The 19223-nt window shown below is 47.8% G+C and overlaps 1 protein-coding gene across 4 annotated transcripts in view; it reads right to left on the reverse strand.

Annotated features, from left to right (window-relative positions):
• The window catches only part of GNAO1 (G protein subunit alpha o1), a 170255-nt gene extending 153497 nt beyond the window's left edge, over positions 1-16758 (reverse strand). For 3 of the 4 annotated variants that reach the window (XM_027618514.2, XM_027618512.2, XM_027618511.2), the window contains exons 1-2: positions 15925-16758; positions 15660-15702 (exon numbers count right to left, since the gene is read on the reverse strand). In XM_027618514.2, coding sequence (XP_027474315.1) covers positions 15660-15702; positions 15925-16042 — 161 coding nt within the window. In that variant the 5' untranslated portion in view covers positions 16043-16758. The remainder of the gene's footprint in view (positions 1-15659; positions 15703-15924) is intronic. The other variant, XM_027618513.2, reaches the window with a different exon arrangement.
• Positions 16759-19223: the final 2465 nt, after the last annotated feature.

Here is a 19223-nt window from a genome sequence, read left to right on the forward strand (position 1 = left end):
CCACACCCTAAACTGATGCAGGTGTTCCCTCAGCATCTTCCACCTCTTATCTGGCCATAGTGCTTACTTATTGTAAGGGCATCTCCATCTTCAAGGGCAGAGGTGGAGCCTGTCTTGGCTCACCATTATATCCTACACAGTGTTGAGCACACGGTGAGTGCTTACTAAGTATTTGTTAAATTAATCAATGACTGCATTGAAGGATCTAACTTGGTAAAAAGTAATTAATTAGTCAAGGACCAATCAACTGCCTACCAGTGATGTGATGGAAGGAGAGACATACCTGAAACCAGAAAAACTGGGATCTAGCTCCATCACGTACTGACCATATTGCCCTGAATAAATCTCTTTTTTCTGATAGTAAAAATAATACAAACAGCTAACATTTAGTGAATTTCAACTACGTGCTAAGTGCTTTTAGCTCTATTACTTCATTTAGTCCTCACAGTGTGTCTGCGGTGTGTTTCCTTTTCATCTTTTTCATGATTAAGAAATTGAGGTTCCAAGAGACTAAATAGTGTTCCCCAAATCACACTGAGAGTCCACAAATGGCAAAGCTAAGATCTCCAAGATTCATGCTTCTCTGATCTTGCTACACGGACTTCTTTTCACCTCAGTTTCTCAGTCTATAAAATGGGGATACAGGCGTTGTGTGTGTGGCCTGACAGGACTGTTGTAAGGCCCAGAGGTGATAATGAACGTGGAAGCAGCTTGTAAGCGCTCAAGCACCGTTCAAATGTAAGGACAATAATATGTAGCAAGTATCTACCATGGGCCCACACGAAGGAAGCAGATGGCTTCTACCCCCACTGAGCTCTCAAGCCAGTTGTAAAGGAAAGCTAAGTAAATGGGAAAACTGGGAACACACATCAATAAACTGACCTAACAAAGCCACCAGGAAAAGCATATAATAGAGGCTCAACTGTGAGACCAGCAGTGAGGGCACAGCTTAGGGCATGCAAGGCTTGTGCACTCCCTCCGTCTTCCACACACAGCCGAAGGGATTTTGTTAAGGCTTACTGCAATTCTTTTCTTTTTCTTTTTTAATTAAATAGTGTACATTTTACAAGTCAGATTTATTGAATTATAATTTAATTACAGTAAATTCACCCTTTTCAGGTATACAGTTTGACGAGGTTTGATGAACATATATAGTTGCATGACCACGTATAATTAAGAGACAGAATAGTTCTATCACCTCTGAAAGTTTCCTTGTGCTCCTTTGTAGTCAATTTCTCTTTCCCACCATCCCCAGAAACCAGTGATGTGATTTCTGTCCCTATGGTTTTGCTTTTTTCAGAATGCAGAGGGATCTTTTTGATACATAAGTCAGGTCAAATTGTCCTGTATTTCAACCACCCATGGCGTTCAGCATGAAACCCAAATGCCTCTCTCTGCATGGCCACCAGGCCTCTTTAATCCCATTTTGTGTCACTTTCCCTTTCCTAAGGTCCAGCCTCCCTATCCTTCTTTCTGCTCATTTCTGCTTCAGGGTGTTTGCATCTGCTATTCCCTCTTTCTCAGATCCTTTTTTTTTTTTTTTTTTTAGGCGAGAGAGAGAGAGAGAGAGAGAGAGAGAGAGAGAGAGAGAGAGCGAGCGCACAAGTGCACACGGGAGGGTGGGAGGAGCAGAGGGAGAGAGAGAATCTTAAGCAGGCGACACAGGGCTCGGTCTCACAACCCTGAGGTCATGACCTGAGCCAAAATCAAGAGTCAGACACTTAACCGACTGAGCCACCCAGGCGCCCCTTCCTCAGATCTTTCTTGACCCTCTTCCTTATCCCTCGTTTCTGCCAACCACTCTCTTCTGTTTCAGCCTTACTTCCTCCTTTGGAACATATCACTGTATGAAATGACCTTATTCATTCATTTACGTGTTTACTGTTTATCTCCCTTCTCTAAAACTATAAGGTCCTTGAGGGCAAGGAGCCTGTCAGTCTTATTAAGAGCTCTGTTCCTAGAAACTTAGCGCCAACACATGATTGGTCTTCCACTGGTATTCACAGAATGAACAAACAGGAGCCAGAGAAGTTAGGGAATAGTAAGGTTCATGTAATTGAAGCTTTTAGGAAAGGATTAAAAAATGACAGGCCTTTTTGCACACAGGGGAAAAAAAGGGTAGGAAGACCAGCAATAACTCAGAACCAGATGCCATTCTATCATCCCTTCCCCAAAGTCCCCCACTGACAGGGCCACAGAGTGCCTGAGAGACAGAGCTGTTGCCTCCCCTGCCCTTGCCTTCTGGTGACCTCAGGCTTGGTTCTCTCCTGAGGCATGGGTCCCTCTAGCTCTTCTTCGCCCACCCTGGTTGGAGCTCCCCCACACAGCCAGCTCAGGCTCACAAACCTTCCTTCTCCCAGTCATGTGAATTCAGAGAGAGGGGCCCCCCAAGGCGGTTTTGTATTTGAACTCTGGAACCATCCTGAGCACTCCTCCCCAGGGAAGAGGAGCACAGGATCCTGCTCTTGTAAACCGTGGTAGCATTCGGAGACAAATTCCTACCTCACAGGGCTCCACACTCTCAGTGGAGAGCACGCGTGGATGCACACGCACTGGTGTCCACAATTCCCTGAGCTGATGCCCCAGTTTTCTTTCTTAATTAGCACTAGACTTCTAAAAGCTTAATTTTGTTATAATTTATTATCTCAGTTGGGGGTGGCCAAGGGAGAAGGTGGGGAATTCCTTTGCCACAAAAACATCTGTTTTGCTGGACAACAAAATTTAAGTTATGACCTCAAGACTTGAGCAGGAGCTTACAGATCATTCGATCCAGTTTCCTAATTTTATATGTGAAGATACTAAGGCCTAGAGAAGTTATGGAACTTGCCTGGGGCCATCAAGCTAAATAGGGACAGAGCTTAGGCAGCACTCAGGTTTCTTTACTCCTAGTCCAGACTTATCCACCCTAATTTCTTGAGTTTGGCTTCTATCTGAAACTGCTCTTTCAAAGGCCAGTAATAGCCTCAATCACCAAATACAATGGCCCTTTCTCAGTCCTTATCTAGCTTGGCAGTGCCATGGACTAGAACCCTGCTGTCACACAGAACTTCCGGAAGCACATTCCCTCCCTGGGGTTCTCAGCAGGGTGCTCCTCTGACTCCCAGTCTCTTTTCGCAGGGGGAGCTACATATGAGCCTACCTAAGGCAGGTTTCCCTGCTCACCTCCACAATGGGGTTGGGGGGGGCTTCTCCTCTCCATCTGCATTACACACCCCAGGGGAACTGCATCCATTCTCACGGCCTCACCACACAGGGCGGTTGAGCCCAATCCTCCTGCCAGCCCTGACCTCTCTTCTAAAGGCCAGAACGACTTCCTAAGACAACCCCTGAATGATGTGAGTGTAATACAAAGGTTATCCTGCAAGGACCCAAAATTCGTGCTTGTACTTTGACTTGCCCTCTTCTGTCTACTACCCCTCTCCCCGCTCCTATGCCTCCTAACTTGATGGCATCACTGAACTCCGACACCCAGGTTCAAAACCGGGAGGACTTGTCTGATCAACTTGCTTCTCCTCCCTATGCTCAACTAGACACCAGGATTCACCCATTCTGCCTCCCCAAATCTCTTCCCCACCCAGTTCCTCATTGCCTTTCCTTCCAATTTCCCAGTTCAGACAAAATCTCTCTCTGCTTTTAGGCATCTTTTCTGGTCTTCCACTTCAAGCTCTCCTGACTTGGCACCCTACTACCCTACCATGGAGGGTAGCGCACCCTACTCTATCTTCAAAGTATATGCGCCTTAGCAAAGCAGTCTGAGAACCCCACAATCTAGCTCTGCTCTTCCTTTCTAACTACTTCTCCTCATATTTCCACAAGCCCTTTGGTCACATAAGACTGCCCACTGCTCCCTGATGGTGCCCTGCATGTTTGAGTCCTGCTTCTGTGCTTAGCTCACACTGTTTCTTCTTCCTGGATGACGAGACAATTCCAGCTGAAATCGTTTATGTAAAAGAAGGGATTTATTGGTTCACATAACTTTCAGGTCCACAGAGCCAGCTTCAGAGATTACAATAATTACTGTCAGATGTCTTTCTGGCTTCCTCTGTCTCTGTCTTCTCCTCATTCCCTCCCTCATGTCCCAGTCTCTCACAGCCTCAGTCTCTCCCATGATAAGCAAGCTTCCTCCTTGCAGAGTAATGGAGACATGGAAAAGTGGCCCCAGACAGCTCCTGGCTTTCATCATTCCAACCCAGTGAAGATCTTGCTGGGATCCCAGATGAAGAGCTTCTTTCTCGTACTATCAAATTCCAAAGGATTCTGACTGGCCTGGACTGAGTCTTATCCCATCCCCCAGTCACTGTGGCCAGGGAAATGGGATTTTGTGAATGGCAAGGCCTGGGTCACACACCCACTTCTTATCTTCAAGTGGCAAGGGGCAGTGATGGGCAGCCTCACTGGAACAGCCTGGAAAGAGTAAAACAATTGGTGTCCACTGAACTCTCATTTCTCTACCTAGCTGTCTTGAGACATGTGTGATCCTGAGCCCTTGTCCAAATTAAACTCCATCATTGCCTCTTCTGGGCCTTCATGGCACCAATTTGTCTCCTTCAAAGGACTCAACTCTCTGAGGGCAGGAATTGGATCCCTCGGTGATCAGTGTAAGGTCTTACTCAAAGGTGTGACTCCAGAAAATTTTTCATGGTCTGCAATTACTATGCCTGATTATTTGTTTATGAAATTATTGCCTGAGTCCTCTGGGACTTGACTTGTTCACCACTGAATCTCCAAGCACCCAGAACAGTGCCTAACACATAACAGGTGCTAGATAAATACTGGGTAAATGAATAAATGAATGGTTTGAGTAGAAGAAAGGTTACCAGTTCTTTGGTGTTCTGGTAAAGGAGCACAGTTGCTTTTTAACTCTTCTCACTTCAGCAAAATTAAAGGTAAGGCAGGAACCCCCTCAGTATTTTGTCCCCATCATCCCTCCCTCCAAATTTCTCTATGCACTCCCTATACTCACTGCCCTCTGGCAGTCTCAGGGAAGGTGATGCACATTCGTGCCAATACCAGGTTGCCCAACCATACTCTGCACCCCGTCTCTGCCCATTCTCTTGGGGCTTTGCTCCTTCCACCACTTCTTCTTTCCTATACCTTCAACATCTCCCACCACCTGGGCCCTTTCCTTTCTGCTTCTCAGTGGATCAGGTCCCACCATGCTAGCCAAACAAACAATAAAAATAAAGCCCTTGCTCAACCCTATTCACTCCCTCCCTTCTTCCCTCTGTCCCTTTCCTTTGAGAACCCATGTTTCTTTTCCAGGGGTCTCCATTCATGGCCTCCGCTGGCTCAGTCCCACTTGCTTACTTAACGCCCACTGCAATTTGGCTTTCTTCATGCCACTCCACTGGGACTGCTCTTGCCAAGTTCATCAACAACTTCCCAGATCCACTGGACACCTGTCAGTTTTCAGCCTATTTGACTACTGCCATTACCTGACTCAACCTCTTCCTTCTGGAAATTCCCTCCCTCCTTCCTTGGCTTACATGCTGCTGCTCCACCTTGGTTTCCTTTCCATCCCTTAGCTCATCCCTTCTCGGTTTCCCTCGCAGCCTCCTCTTCCTAAATGACTGTCACATGGGGCATGTGAGTGTGGTGGGGGATGCATCCTCTGCCTTTTCACTTGGCCTGGTGAGGTGACCAACTTTCATGGCTCCCACTGCCCACAGCAGCACAGAATCCCACACTGACCCTCCCCCACAGGTGTGTCCTACATCCTATCCCACATATCTGACTGCCTGCCAGGGATCTTCACTTAGATGAGCCATAAGATTCACCAACATGAACAAAGCAAGTCATCATTTTTCTCTGCAGGCCTTCCCTCTCCCTCCTGTGTTGCTCCATCTCAGGGAATGGCACTACCACCCCACCAGTAGCCCAAACTAGGAATCCTGGACTCATTCTTGCCTATATCCTTTGTTTATTTATTTTTAAAGATTTTATTTCTTTAAGTAATCACTTCAGCCAATGTGGGGCTCAAACTCATGACCCCAAGATCGAGTCACATGCTCTTCTGACAGAGCCAGCGAAGAGTTCCCTTGTCTACATCCTTTAAAATGAAGTTCCTCAGGGTGTCTGGGTGGCTCAGTTGTTTAAGTGTCTGCATTCGGCTCAGGTCATGATCTCATGGGTCCTGGGATCAAGCCCTGCATCAGGCTCCCTGCTCAGTGGGGAGTCTGCTTCAGCTTCTCCTTCTCCCCCTGCCCCTCCCCACCACTTGAGCTCCCTTGCTCTCTGTCAAATAAGTAAATAAAATCTTATAAATAAATATATAAAATGAAGTTCCTCCCTAACACCCTTCCAATTGATTATCAAATAAGTTCAATTATTCTATTGCCCACATATCTCTTAGTTGGTTTCCTTTTCCCAATCCACTGCTTTAAGTTACTTCTTAATCTTTTCCCACCTGGATCACAAAAATAACTTTCCACCTGGTCTTTTAGCCTCTAGGCATGGCTCTCTCTAGCCCACAAAAGTGATCTTTCTCAAGTGCAAAAAAATGATCCTGCCACCCATTTCCTTAGAACCCTTTGGTTCTTGAAAGTTCTCATCATAAAAAAAAAAATCTGTAACTATGTGTGGTGATGGACGTTAACTGGGCTTATTGTGGTGATCATCTTGCAATTTATGCAAATATCAAACCATTACATTGAAACCCTGAAAGTAATATAATGTCAATCACACCTCAGTAAAAAAAACCCTCTTGGTGGCATCTTATTGTATTCAGAATAAAATCTAAAGTTCTCAGCACCGTAGACAAGACCTTTCATGATCTATCTTGGTCTCCTCTTTCCTCCTTCATCTCTGGATGATCTCTTACAGACTGTGCTCTAATCAAACCGAGTTATTTTACACTCCCAGCCTGCTCCATATGCTGACATATCTTAGAGCTTTTTTACATGTTGGTCCCTCTGCCTGGCATTCCTTTTTTCCACCTGGCTAGCTACCACTTGTTTTTAAGACTCAGCCCATCGGTCAATTTCTCCTTGAACTTCCTGCCTAGAGATGGTGCCCCCCATCCTCCCACAGCCTCATGGGCTTCCTGCTCTGAAGAATAAGCATCCTTTACATGTCACTCCCTTCAGTCTAAGTTCCTGAAGGGCAAGGACCTAGACGTTCCTCTCTACTTCCATGACATCATGTATATGTCCAGCATACAGTAGATGCTCAGTAAATGCTTATGGATGCAAAGATGGATTGATTGATGGATAGATGGATGGATAGTTGAATGGATGTATACACTACTATTCTGTCTTTCCCAAGTCTCCTCTGAACCACCTGCTTCCACCAAAGCCAAAGTATTCAGTGGCAGCTTCTCTCTGTTGCCACCCACAAACGGCCCACACTTCTGAGGCAGCAACAGAAAATGATTTCAGGAGCTGTCCAGACGATGATTAGGGAACATTCTGGTGTCAGAATCAATGTCAAACACGACGATGGCCACCACCTCCACCTCCAAAAGGAACCCAGCACCAATCTAGCACTTGCTATTCTCTCAGCCACTGTGCTCAACCAAAGCTAGTGCCATCTCATCTGCTGATGGGTACTGGGTCCCAGTCTGCCAGCTCTCCTCTGCCCACACTGGTGGTGGTCTAGTGAGAACCCTGCAGGGTTAGAATGGAAAGGACATAGGCTTTGGAAGTAAAGAAATCATGGTCTGAATACATCACTGTCACTTATGAAGCTATGTGGCTTTGAGCAAGCCACCCATCTTCTCTGAGCCTCTCTTCCTCATCTGTAAGATGGAGCTGATGGCTGTTTTTCCTCATCAGTTGATATGAAAAAAACAAATGAGGATAACGGATTGCACTGAATATGATGAATGCTACGATCCTCAAAGGCTTCCAATATTATTATTCCGACTTATGTACAAGTGAGTTTGAGGTCCTTGTGAACCTCATTTCTTCATTTATCAAGCATTTATGACGTACCTCCTGTGTGCCAGACATTGGGCTCAGTGCTGTATTATGAGCAAAAATAAGTCACCATCCCTGCTTTAGGGAGCCCTAGTAAGGAGGGGGCACCAAGACTAGCAAAGGAGACAGATACATTACACACACAATTAACTGACAATATGTAATAAGCATTAGTGCTCTGAGACCCTGGAGGCAGGTGACCTGGGTTTGATCTTATGGCATGGGGGAGCCGTCCCTATAAAGTAACAATTTTCCACAGAAAACCTATCGGTTGGCTATGACATAGAGAATTCAGGGCAAGTTCTTGGCCGTGGAGTACTATCCTTACATGCTATTCCCCTTTTTTCTTTCCTCCTTCTTGGTTGAGAAATTAAGTGAGTAGGGGGACAAATTCAGGGCACTGACTATTAGCCTTGGAGGATTTTATTTTACTTAAATTTTTTTGTGCTATGAAAAGCACAATGTTTTTCCTCTTCTCTGTAAAGAAAATTAGAACTAAAGATGGCTCAGCAGATAAAAGCTGTGGGCGGTAAATACTCCCACTATTCCCCCTGCATTTCAGGCTTCTAGGTTTCTCTTTGCATTTACTGGATCTTAGAGCTAGAAACCTGAAAGAGGCCTGAAAAATTCTGTGGTGAAAGCCCACGTTCTAATTAAGAGATGAACAAACCGAGGCTCAGAGGGGCTAAATGACCTGCCCAAAGTCAAATTAGAGAATGAGTCAAAGTTAAAACACAGTTCTCCTGATCCTCCCCTTTTACTGGTCTGCAAATCTCCCAACCCCTGGGATCTGAGGCACCTGACCCGAGGCAAGTTCCTTCATCTGTAGCCATCTCCAGTGGAGCCAGGCTGTCTCCATTTCTAAGAATCCTGGAAGCCACAGACAAACTGCCTCTCCCTCCAACATGTCACTGGGGCTCTTCTCCCAGAAACATCCTGTTTTTTACTAACAGGATACTTTCAGATCCTCCTCTTTGGTTTGAGAACCACATCTGCAAGGAAAGTTTGGTTAGAGGTGGTTTCCTCAAAATGCCTCTCAGGACTATGACTTTCTTGGCTGACAAAGCTTTGTGGTTGAGGTTGCTATTCTGCAATTCTCTTGGCCTTCAAAGAGCTTTCATTTTTACCCCCTACCCCTGCAGAATGGAACTGTAATCAATACTTTTATGTTTAGAACCTCACATCAAAGATGCCAAGGCCCTGAAAATGAAGGCAGTTCCCAATTTCGTGGACCATTTAGAACAGGGAAGGAGCTGGGGGAAACAGAACCCCCAGAGAGGCAGGGGGAGGGCCACTTGTCTTGACTCCTGGCCCAGTGCTGTTTCCCACTCTTTGCAGTATCACTCCAGCCTCATGGGCTGAAGCAGCTGCACCATCAAAAATGTCACATCAGTTATGACAACACAGTGTGTTATATAACTGGCGCTGCAGAGCAGGCAAGGGAAAGAAGCCATGAGCATGAACCACAGCACTCCCCTTCTGGCTCTCAAGGAAGGTAAGGCCCACGTACTTCAGAAGAGAACTCCATATGGGAAGGGAACACCCACTAATCAGTCAAAGGAATAAAAACTACAGTTGACATTTCTATAATGATTTCTAGAACATGGTTATAAGGGTATTTCATATACTACATTATTTACTGTTCCCAACAACCCTATTAGGTATTTTTATTATCAGCCCCATTTTACAGGCAAAGAAACTGAGGTACAAAAAGTTAAGCAACTTGTTTAAGGTCACACACCTAGTTAGTGGCAGAGCTAAGATCTGAAGCCAGGTAGCCTGGTTACAGAGTTCATGCTCTTAATCACTCTCAATTTTAGAGACGCATGCTAAACGGCTTCTCTAAAAAAGAAATTAGCTATTTGCTTGAACAGGTAACAGGCCGCTGCTCCTTCCTCTCCCTCCCCTCTATGCTAATGCCAGATTTGTTGGTTTCTTTTCTGACTGGTATTGTGTATGAGCAGGAAGCGCAGGATAAAGTAAGAATGTGATACAAATTTAAACAAATTCTTAGAATGGAGATCATCTGCCTCCGGCTCAGGTCATGATCCCAGGGTCCTGGGATCGAGCCCCGCATCGGGCTTCCTGCTCCTCGGGAAGCCTGCTTCTCCCTCTCCCACTCCCCCTGATTGTGTTCCCTCTCTTGCTGTGTCTCTCTCTGTCAAATAAATAAATAAAATATTAAAAAAAAAAAAAGAATGGAGATCATCCGAGCACCGTTAAGCTGTTTACGGTGATGCAATCCATAAGGTAAAGTGCCCTACTCATAGTACTGGGTACTTAAGAACATAGCTGTTCTTAAATTCATGTAGGATGTGTGTACACACACACACACACACACACACAGTTTTCTTTTGCCAACATCAAAAGTTGTTCTTTGCCAGTGTCAAGTCTTGGGGTAACCCTTTCTAAAATATTTTCCCATTTTGAAATCATCCCTTTCCCAGCGTGTCTATTGTCTTTCAGATCACGGTGTGGCTCTTGTGATAATGGTCTGTCTAGCTTCGTAAGAAATGAGAGCCTCAAGACACCCTGGGAGACAGGGAACCAAGTCCCTGCATCCAGATGGACTGACCACATGTCAGAAAAACAGGACAGTATTCTACTCATATTAAATCTTCAGTGTTAACAGAGATAGGGTACTGTGAGCTGCTGAAAAACATGAGTGACCTGCCCTATCTTTAGCAGGTGTGGCATGCTGCGGAGCACACTATAATCTAGGGAGTTCCAAGTGCTAGAGAAACAAGACAGTACTCTGACTCTGAGCACTGCAAATCTAATCTAGTCCCATACTGAGAGAACAGAAACTCCGGATTCTGTTAGAGCCATGTCGATCCTGAATGAAGCCTCATCCATTTAATCTAATCAGGAACAACCCTTTCAACAAGCAGACAGGTTCTACTTCAGAATCCAACAGGTAACCGAGGTTCAAGAGTTCCAAGCTGATTCCTGAGGAGATCAGGTGGACTGTTTGCTACTCTTCTGGCAGGAAGGTCTGCTGGTATTTACAGCTCAGTGAACAGTAAGCAGGGAGAGAGCACCATCCATCAGCAAAGGAGAACTCATCTGCTACTTGATCTGACATTCTGTTTGCGCTCACGCGGTCTCCAGAGAGCAAGGTGCATCCATTTGAATAAACATGGAGACAGGAGGAAGGGGGAAGGGCAAAGCAGCCAAAGAGAGGATTGCAGAAATAACAAGTCCACAAATCTAGAAGAGTAGCTCTCCAGAGTGCTGCCTCCACATGGGACCCTTCCGGGATGTGCAGGAAATGCCCTTTAAAACGGCTGCACTCCACAGAGTGATGGCTGCAAGTGGCCATTCCCTTCCACTTAGCAGGTGCTGCACAGCAGCGTGCTGAATGAACACAGGCTTGCCATGAACCTAAGCCAAACAGGAGACACCCTAGTTACAAAGGCAGGGTCAGCTGGTGGGAGGACACCCCCAGCTTTTGGTAGCAGGTGACGTCTTAAGACTCCCTGCCCCAACAGGATGGGGTCTGTCCTCAGAATCATAACCTGTTGTAAGGGCTGGGATATTTGTGTGAGAAAGGATGTCTTCACCAGGCAAATCCTGGAATTTGTTTCACAGTGGAACTGAGCAGGCACCTTGGGAATGAGCTCACACCCAAAGTGCTCCATTTTACCGTGTCCATTTATATATAAAGCCAGCAGCTTGCAGGCCACGCCTCACTGCCACCTTCCAACTCTCTTATCTTTCTAAAAATCCACTTACTGCTTCAGAGACAGATAGCCTGAACGTGACATCACAGAAAACTCAACACCTCAAATGAGGGCGAACTGTGGTGCCTACAGCAACTCCACAAGTTCCTTTTACATTTTCACCAGGTAGGTAGCCCTAACAGTTGTCACGGCTCAAAATGGGAAGTCCCTTAAAATGATATTCTGTTGCTTCCATACTTCATAAAATATAATTCTTCAAGAGAGCTCTTTGTAAGGGTTTTGCTAATTAAATAAAATTAACACCTCCTTTTAAAATTTTGATTAGTCTGAATAAAGATTTCCACAGATTGCAAAAATGATGCGGCCACATCACAGGTGAAGTCATGGCCTCCTAATGAGCAGAATTATTTAAATACCACATAATAAAAAAGGTCACTGAATCCTCATGGTGTGTGTAAAATTTTATTTGTGCTGTTTCAATGATCAATTGTTTATTTCTCAGTACTGAAATTATGTTTTGGATTGTCTGACACAGAGCTCCCAAAGGCTAACTCACGATCACATATGCAAAGGAAAAAAAAAAACACCCCGGCAAGCTATGTTCAAATGAAACTTTTAATAAAGTATTAAGAATCAGGCTTTTAAATGACGATCTAATCTGTGGCATCTCTTAAATGGACGGAGGTTTCCCACTATAACACGTATCAAGCAAAAGAATTTCAAAGGTCAGTCTCCCTGCAACATTCCTAGCCTGATGTCAGTGTTAATACTTTTTTCTGAGCAGCATCTACTAGTCAGTCCTTTGTCATATAACTTCACTTACTATGGCATATATGGAAGCTTATTCCTTCCAATCAGCATGCCACAACACACGGATGAGAATATGGGCTCAACGGAATGGCTCTTTGCTCTTCTGGAAACACTGATTTAAAAGGGTCTGGTGATAATCTGAATATCAATATTCTTTCAATCCAACAGGAGCAATTAAACTCCATTCTCCATTAGGAAATCATCAAATTCTCACAGGGCAATCACTCATGGAGGATTCTCTTAATTTCTTCTATCCAGATGAAATAACGCAGCATCCAAATTAATTCATACATATGGCCTGATAGGTTGGTCACCAATCACACTACATAGGCAAGTCCAAAACTGCTTTCTTAAATGCCACCCAGATTTTTGGGCTCCACCCCACCCACAGTACAGGTCTCCTGACTCAAGTGACTTTCAGTCAAGTGGCGATTGGGAAAATCATCTCTGCAAGGGAGGACTCAAAAGAATTTGTCACTAGGATACAGTGACACCAATCCCACATTTTGTGGTTAATAAAACAAGTCCTGCATCCAGCTTGGCACAAGGCCCTGATCTGATTTATTTCAAGCCAAGCTGGAGGGCTCACAGGAAAAGCTGCCATTCATGAATGCTTCAGGAGGACAAGATGCCAGGGTCCCTTGTGCAAAATTTACACAGCCAGAAATCTTTTTCACTGACGTTTTGAACAAACCTGGCCTATTTCCTAAAGAGCTGGTGTATTTTTAAAAAAATATTAATACTTTTACCTACAAAGTCTGTTTTGCCTGACATTTTTCTCCAAAAATGTGTCCTGTGGGAGTAAGAAAAGTGGAGGGGGGGAGCGTACACGGAAAAGAGAAGAAATGCTCTGATATCTGATTTAACCATCTCAAACATCAAAGGCTTGACTTTTTCCCCCTCCTCAGTGTAACTAAATATGAGACACATAAGACTTTCCCGGGAAAAGTCTACATATAGCCTTCATTTAAGATTTCCTACCCCAGTACATAATTGGGAATTTTCATTCTAAAATGGCACACCTATTTCCTTGGAGAACTCAGCTCTCTTTGAATAAAAAAGGCGACGTAACCTTTGGGGGATTCAGTATATATTTTTAAACTTCTTATTAAATCAACCTAATTTATAGGGCATGTTCGGGGAAAAGCAGGTAAGGAGTTGCCTTGGTGGACGCAAAGTTAATTTGCAGACTCTTTCCACCCACTTCCCCGAGCCTTTCCGAATGCCTTCGGCCCCCTCCGAAGCGGCTCGGTTCTCTCCGCTGGGGCACCGACTCCGTTCCGAACACTGCCGAGTCCCTCCGAGCCCCGCGCCCAGTCCGCACCGAGCCGAGCCGAGCCGAGCCGAGCGCCACCGAGCTGAGCCCCATCGACTTTTCCGGCCTCAGCTGGGCGCTGTCCACCACTCGCAACGCCTGAAACCTCACCCAGCCTCGGTGGCTGGGGCTTCTACCTGGCTTTGAGGCCGCCACTGCAGATTACAGACTTCTGAAGTTCTAAAACATCCCCCTCTGGGAGAGAGGGGTGGCGCTGCTTGCATTTACCGACCTGCAAGGGCTCCAGGCAGATGCAACATGCACCTTGTTGCAAAGAGCAATTCCCCAGGCCCCGCCTCCCCATCCATTTGGGCTGCACAAGCTCCAGAGAAGCCCCAGGCCAAATTACCCGTGGCTCAGAGGGGTGCGGAGAGCCAAGAGGGCCTCTGGAAAGAAAGCCCAAGGGAGCTCTCGAACGAAAATAAGAATATGTCAAGCAGACGTGGGTAAATTGTCTCCGAGTCGCTACTCCCTACCATCATGGCGCCGCCTAGAACCCGCTTGTCATGCCTGTTACACATGCAAGAATTTTTGCATCTTGGGTCTGAAACCGCAAGCATGCTTCGTCTCCCACCCACCTTTCCGCGAAAGGGGTTATTTTCCATTGTTTTCCTACGGGACGCAATTACTTCAGCTATTCTGTCAAGTTGAAAAATAATCATTTTTGTTTACTGCACAGCAACCCCTAATTAGGAGCTGTGTGTGCACGAAGGTGTCACAGCAAAGCGACGTGGAATCCTCGCTAAACGGTCTTAACGAACTCCTCTGTCCCGAACTGACAGGCCAACGGAAGCAGCAGGGCCAGGAGGCCCTGAGGGCGCACACCCCTTCCCCGCAGGTCACCCCCTCCCAAGTAAAGCCGCCTGTGGGCTCACCAGGAATTGCCAAGTGGATGGGGCAAGAAGCAAGCTTGAGAGTGGGAAGGAGGGGCGAGGCTCCTTACTGAGAAAGTGTGGAAGGGAAGGAATATCCCATTTTGTTTTAATTTTCAACCATCACTCAAATCCACCCCCAGTTAATTAGGAGGGGAAACTGATATCTAAGGCAGAAGGGGGCGGTGGCAAGTGGGGCCTGAAATCCGCATTGTGGGTAGATTACAAGGAAGATGGCCTTTGCAGAGTGTAAATAAATACATTGATAAAGGCCACAGAGTGAACGAAAACTGCCCCTGTGAGGAGAGCAAACGCTGGGGGTGGGGGGGGGAAGCAAGGGACGGGTATTCAGCCTCAACCAGCGTCCCCCTTCCACCTCTGCCTTGGATACAGCTGTGCCAGTCACACCTGCTTGGAAACCCCCCCTCCCCTACCACATACCCCTTCCCCTAACCCCTTTTCTGGGGGACGGGGGTGGGGGGCAGAAACCACAACCTCCAATTCAGCACCAAACCCCTGAACAGCAGACACCTGATCCTCCACCCCAGTCTAGGGCTGGGTCCCCTCCATGTTTTAGCCAAGTTCAAAATCACTGCCCCAGGAGAAGAGCAGTGGCAAGTGGGATTAAAGATGTGGAATTGGGGGGAGGGGGAGGAGGAGAGAGAAATACAGAATGAAAGAGACACAGAGATAGAAAAGGAGGTAGTGATACACCCAAGGAGCAAGAGTAATGATCATAATCATGCCAATAGTGTGATGTTCTGATCAATATGGCGGACACTGTCATTCATACAACTACAGGCGCTTCACTTCCCTCCCCGCCCCCGCAAAAAAAAAAAAAAAAAACACCCACCCGGGAGTTGGGGTGGAGGACCCAGAACCAACGTAGGGCATGGGGGAGGGGAGTCAAATCCAGGTGTGTGTGTGTGTGTGTGTGTGTGTGTGTGCATGTGTGTATGCGAATCAGAAACCAGGCCTGGAGAGCAATGTGGAATGAGCAAGATAATACAAATGACAAAAAATTATTAATAAAAGTACAAATCCCAACGCCACAGGGACTTACTTCATCTGCTTCACAATGGTGCTTTTTCCTGATTCTCCAGCCCCTGTTGGGACAGACAGGGGTAAAAACTGGTGAGTGTCAGCTTAGGGGAACGGAGGGGGGGGGCATGGGGGTAAAGCAGGCGAGAGGGTGGATGATCCTAGGCACATAGTGGTGCCAAATCGGGGACCAGGTCTCCCCAGGCACGAGTAGGGTGGGAGAGCGGGCGGAGGTGGGTGCGGAGTGGCCGGGGTCGGGAGGTGGGGGTGGCAGCCCCAGTCCTTACCCAGCAGGAGTAATTTCACGTCTTTGGCGGCGCTGATGCCATCCTCTTTGAGGTTTTTCTCAATCGCCTTGCTCCGCTCGAGGGCGGCTCGCTCCTCTGCGCTCAGAGTACATCCCATGGTGGCCCCTTCCCTGCCACAGCCCGCACGACTCGGCTGGCACGGCTCCCCGGCTCGGCGCGCCCCCCACCCCCCCAGAGAGCAGAGCCTGGGCTCAAAGGGGAAAAAACCACGATATCCTTCCCTTGGCTGAAAACAAAAATGTCGGGAAACCAGAACCCCCCAAAAAGACAGCCGCTAACAAGATTCCAGCAGCGGAGACTCGCGGCAGCTGGCGGGCTCTAGGGGTGTCGAGACGAAGGTGGCCGGGGTCTGGGGCTCCGGGGCCGAGGGAGGAGGCGCCCGCGGTCCGAGGAGGCGCGGGCTGCAGGCACTGAGGCTTGTGCACGACCCAAAATAAATAAAATAATAGTTGAAGCAGGAGCCGGAGCCGGCGGAGGGTGGGGTGGGGGGCAGGGTGGGTCCTTCTGCCGCTGCTGCCGGAGGAGGAGGAGGCGGCGGCGGCGCGGGGTGTGGAGGGAATGAGTGAGGGGGTGCTGCTAGTGCATGTGCATCGCGGGTCCTCAGCCGTCGGTGCGTCCGCGGCGCCTTCGCCGACCCCCGCGCGCAGGGCAGGGCTGGGCAGGGGGCCGGGCCGGGCCGGGGGCAGGTCTCTAGCGGGAGGCGGTGTCGCTGTTTCCCAAAGCTCGCATCGCTTGGTGGAGCCTACCGGAGAGGGGAGAGCGCGAGGGAGCCGCGGGCAGCCGGGAGCTCGAGGGGGAGAGAGAGAGAGAGAGCGAGGGAGAGAGAGAGGCTGGGAGGGAGGGGAGAAAAAAATGAAGGGAGAGCCAGCGAGCGCGCGCGCCACAGCCCGGGCGGGGGAGGGGGCGAGCGCAGCGCGCGAGTGCGCCAGCGGCTCTGCGCACCCCGCACCGCAAGCCGCCCGCTGACGTCAGCAGGGCCGCGCGCCGGGCCCCCGGGACGGGGAGGGGCGGGGGACGGGGGAGGCGCGCGCGCTGGGGCCCGCGACAGTTGGCGGCGGCGCGCGCGCGCGCGCGCGCGGCGCGGCCTCCCCTCCCCCAGCGTCTCCCAGCCTGCGGCTCCCCGAGGTGGGCGCGTGCGGGCCTGACGGGGGCGGAGCCTGGGGCTGGGCGCGCGCCGGGGCGTCCCTCCCCCCCCCCCCCCCCCCCCCCCCCCCCGCCTGGCGCGCTGGCTGCGCGGACCTCCTGGTCAATGGGAGCGCGGGATTGGGCCGCCCGCGCGGCGGTCAGGTGGGCCCCCCAGCTAGAGCTCCGTGCCGCTTCGTTCGCTCTCCCGCTTCCGCTCCATCTTGGCTCCAGCAGCTCGGCTTGGTTACTCTCCAGCTGCCGGGTCTGTGGCAGCCGGGACCAAGTGACCTCAGCGAACGCGAGGAGACAGTGGGTCTGAGTAAACTCGCGTTCCCGAGAATTCGCTTGGGGCGTGGGGGCAGTTGCGGATTGTCCGCTTCCTGAGACCCACGAACATTAATTGAGCACCTAGTATGTGAGGGAGGAAGCCGTGAGGAGAGGAACACAGCAGGATGAGACAAAGCCAGGGCCTGTTCTCAAGGAGCCTCTGCTTCCCCGTGCCGTCGCGGACCCTCCTCCGAGATTCCCGGCCATAGGTATCAGCGCAGGAGACAAGTCCACCCTGCGAAGCTTTCTGGTTGGGAGGGGCAGGTTTTCATGAGCTCCTAGCACATGCTTACGTTCAACACAGAGTTTAAACGCTTTTGCTCATTTTGAACGGTTTAGCTTGGTTGAAATCTTTGCTTTTAATTCCCTTGTCCTGCCCCTTACCCAAAAGACAAATACGTAAAATGATTTTAAACAGATTTTTGGTGAGAAGAGATTTTCTTCCTTTCGTCAGTTTTTAAAACGCTTTCCCCCCCACCCCCATCTCTTTTTCAAATGAAGACCCAGAAAACCGGGTCAGTTATTTAGCATACAGCTAATCAAATACCGAGAAAACACGTACACATTTGCCAAAAATCAGGCATGTTCTGGGTGGTCGGTCTCTGAGATTTTGAAGAAACTAGTTCTCCCTGCACAAAATGGTTTTACAGTCAGTTCCAGCAGACAGCCCCAGGGGCCCTCCTAGAGAAAGGGGCCAATAGGAAAGGTTGCATGGGGATACGACAGGCAAGAGGCCAGTAGAAAACGTTTTTTCTAACAGTTGGGCACTTCTGTGGCTCTGAAAGCAAACTTGTTTGTTTCATTTCAACAATAGAAAAAAGCATCCCTGTTTTGGAAATGTTACCCAACATAAAAATATATTTGCAATGGGGGTTGGGGGGGAACGCAGTTAAGGCCCACCCAGAAGAAAACATTTTTTTCCCTTGAATTTTTTAATGTGTTGTCTTTTTCTATAAATAGCTATGTCAAAAGTTGTGTGTAATGCAATTTGAATATTTAAATTTGAATCACGTTTTATGTATTCTAGGAAACTGACAAAGGGCTCCTAAAGAATTTGTTTTATAACCACTAGGACCCTCGACCCCAGCCTCCTTTGGTGTATCTCTGGGGAGGGGAGCTTAAGGGACAAATCTGGTTTGCTTAAAATCAGTATGTCACTAAAAATCAGCCTTCCAAATCCAAAACAGCTTAGGTACCCAACATTCTATAGAATCTATTATTTCCTCTACAGGTTGCTAGGATGATTATGCATATCCATCTGATACAGGGAAAAAACTCAGCAACTTCACCCAGATTCTGCTGTCCCTACAAGGCTGCATCTGAAAGACCAAAGAGGTAAGAATGTAACCATTTCTTTAAAGATGATGGGTCAGTCTTACATCTTAATACTCTTTCACATCAAGTAGTTTTTAAGATGTTAGGCTGTTGGGGAATTGTGGCTTGTATGGTTAAATCAAACTATCCTTGCTTTTAGTTATATTTATTCCTTCTTGGTATCACATCTAGTGTGGTGAAGGCACAGACCTGGTTTTGTTTTTGTTTTTGTTTTTTGGTGTGTGTGTTTTATTTACTCTGTTCTTACTAAGCAGCTATCTACCTTGCACCAGGTAAAGTTCTAGGCACTTATAGATGTTGTATTTCAGGTTTGTCTACCCTGTTTTCTTTTTCTGGGTCACTTTGCATCTTTATAACTGGGCTTTATAAAACAACTAATATGTGAATTGTGCAAGACTGTTGAATCACAGATCAGTACTTCTGAAACAAATAATGCAATATATGTTAAGAAAAAAAAAAGAAGATAGCAGGAGGGGAAGAATGAAGGGTAG

The sequence above is a fragment of the Zalophus californianus genome, chromosome 17 (assembly GCF_009762305.2).
Source record: "Zalophus californianus isolate mZalCal1 chromosome 17, mZalCal1.pri.v2, whole genome shotgun sequence".
In the NCBI taxonomy this organism is placed as follows: domain Eukaryota; kingdom Metazoa; phylum Chordata; class Mammalia; order Carnivora; family Otariidae; genus Zalophus; species Zalophus californianus.